Source organism: Salvelinus sp. IW2-2015, linkage group LG9 (assembly GCF_002910315.2).
Source record: "Salvelinus sp. IW2-2015 linkage group LG9, ASM291031v2, whole genome shotgun sequence".
Taxonomy (NCBI): Eukaryota; Metazoa; Chordata; class Actinopteri; order Salmoniformes; family Salmonidae; genus Salvelinus; species Salvelinus sp. IW2-2015.
This window is the reverse complement of record NC_036849.1, coordinates 23,822,033-23,823,004: the sequence shown is the minus strand read 5'-3', so window position 1 is coordinate 23,823,004 and position 972 is coordinate 23,822,033. Positions and strand designations below refer to the sequence as shown.

The 972-nt window shown below is 44.1% G+C and overlaps 1 protein-coding gene across 1 annotated transcript in view; it reads right to left on the bottom strand.

Annotated features, from left to right (window-relative positions):
• The window catches only part of LOC139028211 (uncharacterized), a 5,449-nt gene extending 5,112 nt beyond the window's left edge, over positions 1-337 (bottom strand). Inside the window, 2 exon segments of the mRNA XM_070445056.1 lie at positions 23-160; positions 307-337. Coding sequence (XP_070301157.1) covers positions 23-160; positions 307-337 — 169 coding nt within the window.
• Between the last annotated feature and the right edge of the window lie 635 nt (positions 338-972).

Sequence of the window (972 nt, the reverse complement as noted above, 5' to 3'; positions counted from 1 at the left end):
GGATGATAGAAAGAGGAGTGATAGAGAGAAGGATGATAGAGAGAGGGGTGATAGAGAGAGGGGTGATAGAGTGAGGGGTAATAGAGAGAAGGATGATAGAAAGAGGAGTGATAGAGTGAAGGATGTTAGAGARAGGGGTGATAGAGCGAGGGGTGATAACCTCAGAGAGCCATTCGCCCCAAAGGAAACAGACACAAAGATGCCTGCCAGTAATGAAGATGTGATATCAAATTAGAGTCTGCATTTTGTGTTTTTGATGCACTCAGACATTATCTCTCAGACCTCTTCTGTGCTATTGCAGCTTACAGGACAGTGTGCAGGGATCGAATGTAGACATGCTGAATCTTGCACATCCTTACTATCCGTGTCAATTCGTTTTCAATTCCTGATTTTCTTCCAAAGAGTGCAATGCAATCACTGAATTGCCTGGAATTTAGCTTCACCATTCTGCTTTCAAGAAACTACTGTGTCTGGCACACAACCTTTGTTGAATAAGTTGTTAACTCGGACTGGTGTAGCCTGTCACAACTCACGGCAAGTCGAATAAATTAGCAACAACTCAATAGGACAGGTGAGAGTGTCCCTCCGCAAGTAATTTAGCCAAAGTCATTTTGGAGTCATGATAMGGGGGATGGGGGACAGAATTATATGAATGAATAGTCACTGGTGCTGCAATCTCATTACAAGGACAAACTGCATACAGGAGCCTGATATCTCTGTTGGGTTCCTTTACCCCTGTTTGCAATTTGAATAGAAGTGGGATAATGTGTAATGCCTTCGTCTCTTGGTACACAGATTGCTTCCTATGGGAGTGTGACCCGTGAAATGAATATTTGTGAGAGATAAGATTTGTTATGCACTGAGTAAAGGGCTGGGGCTGCCATTCCTCCTGACTCAGAGACGTCCCCTTCAAAGCATCAAGCAGAGGAGCAATAGAGCAGTGGGGTGCCAAATACTGAGGAGGAGTTGGAA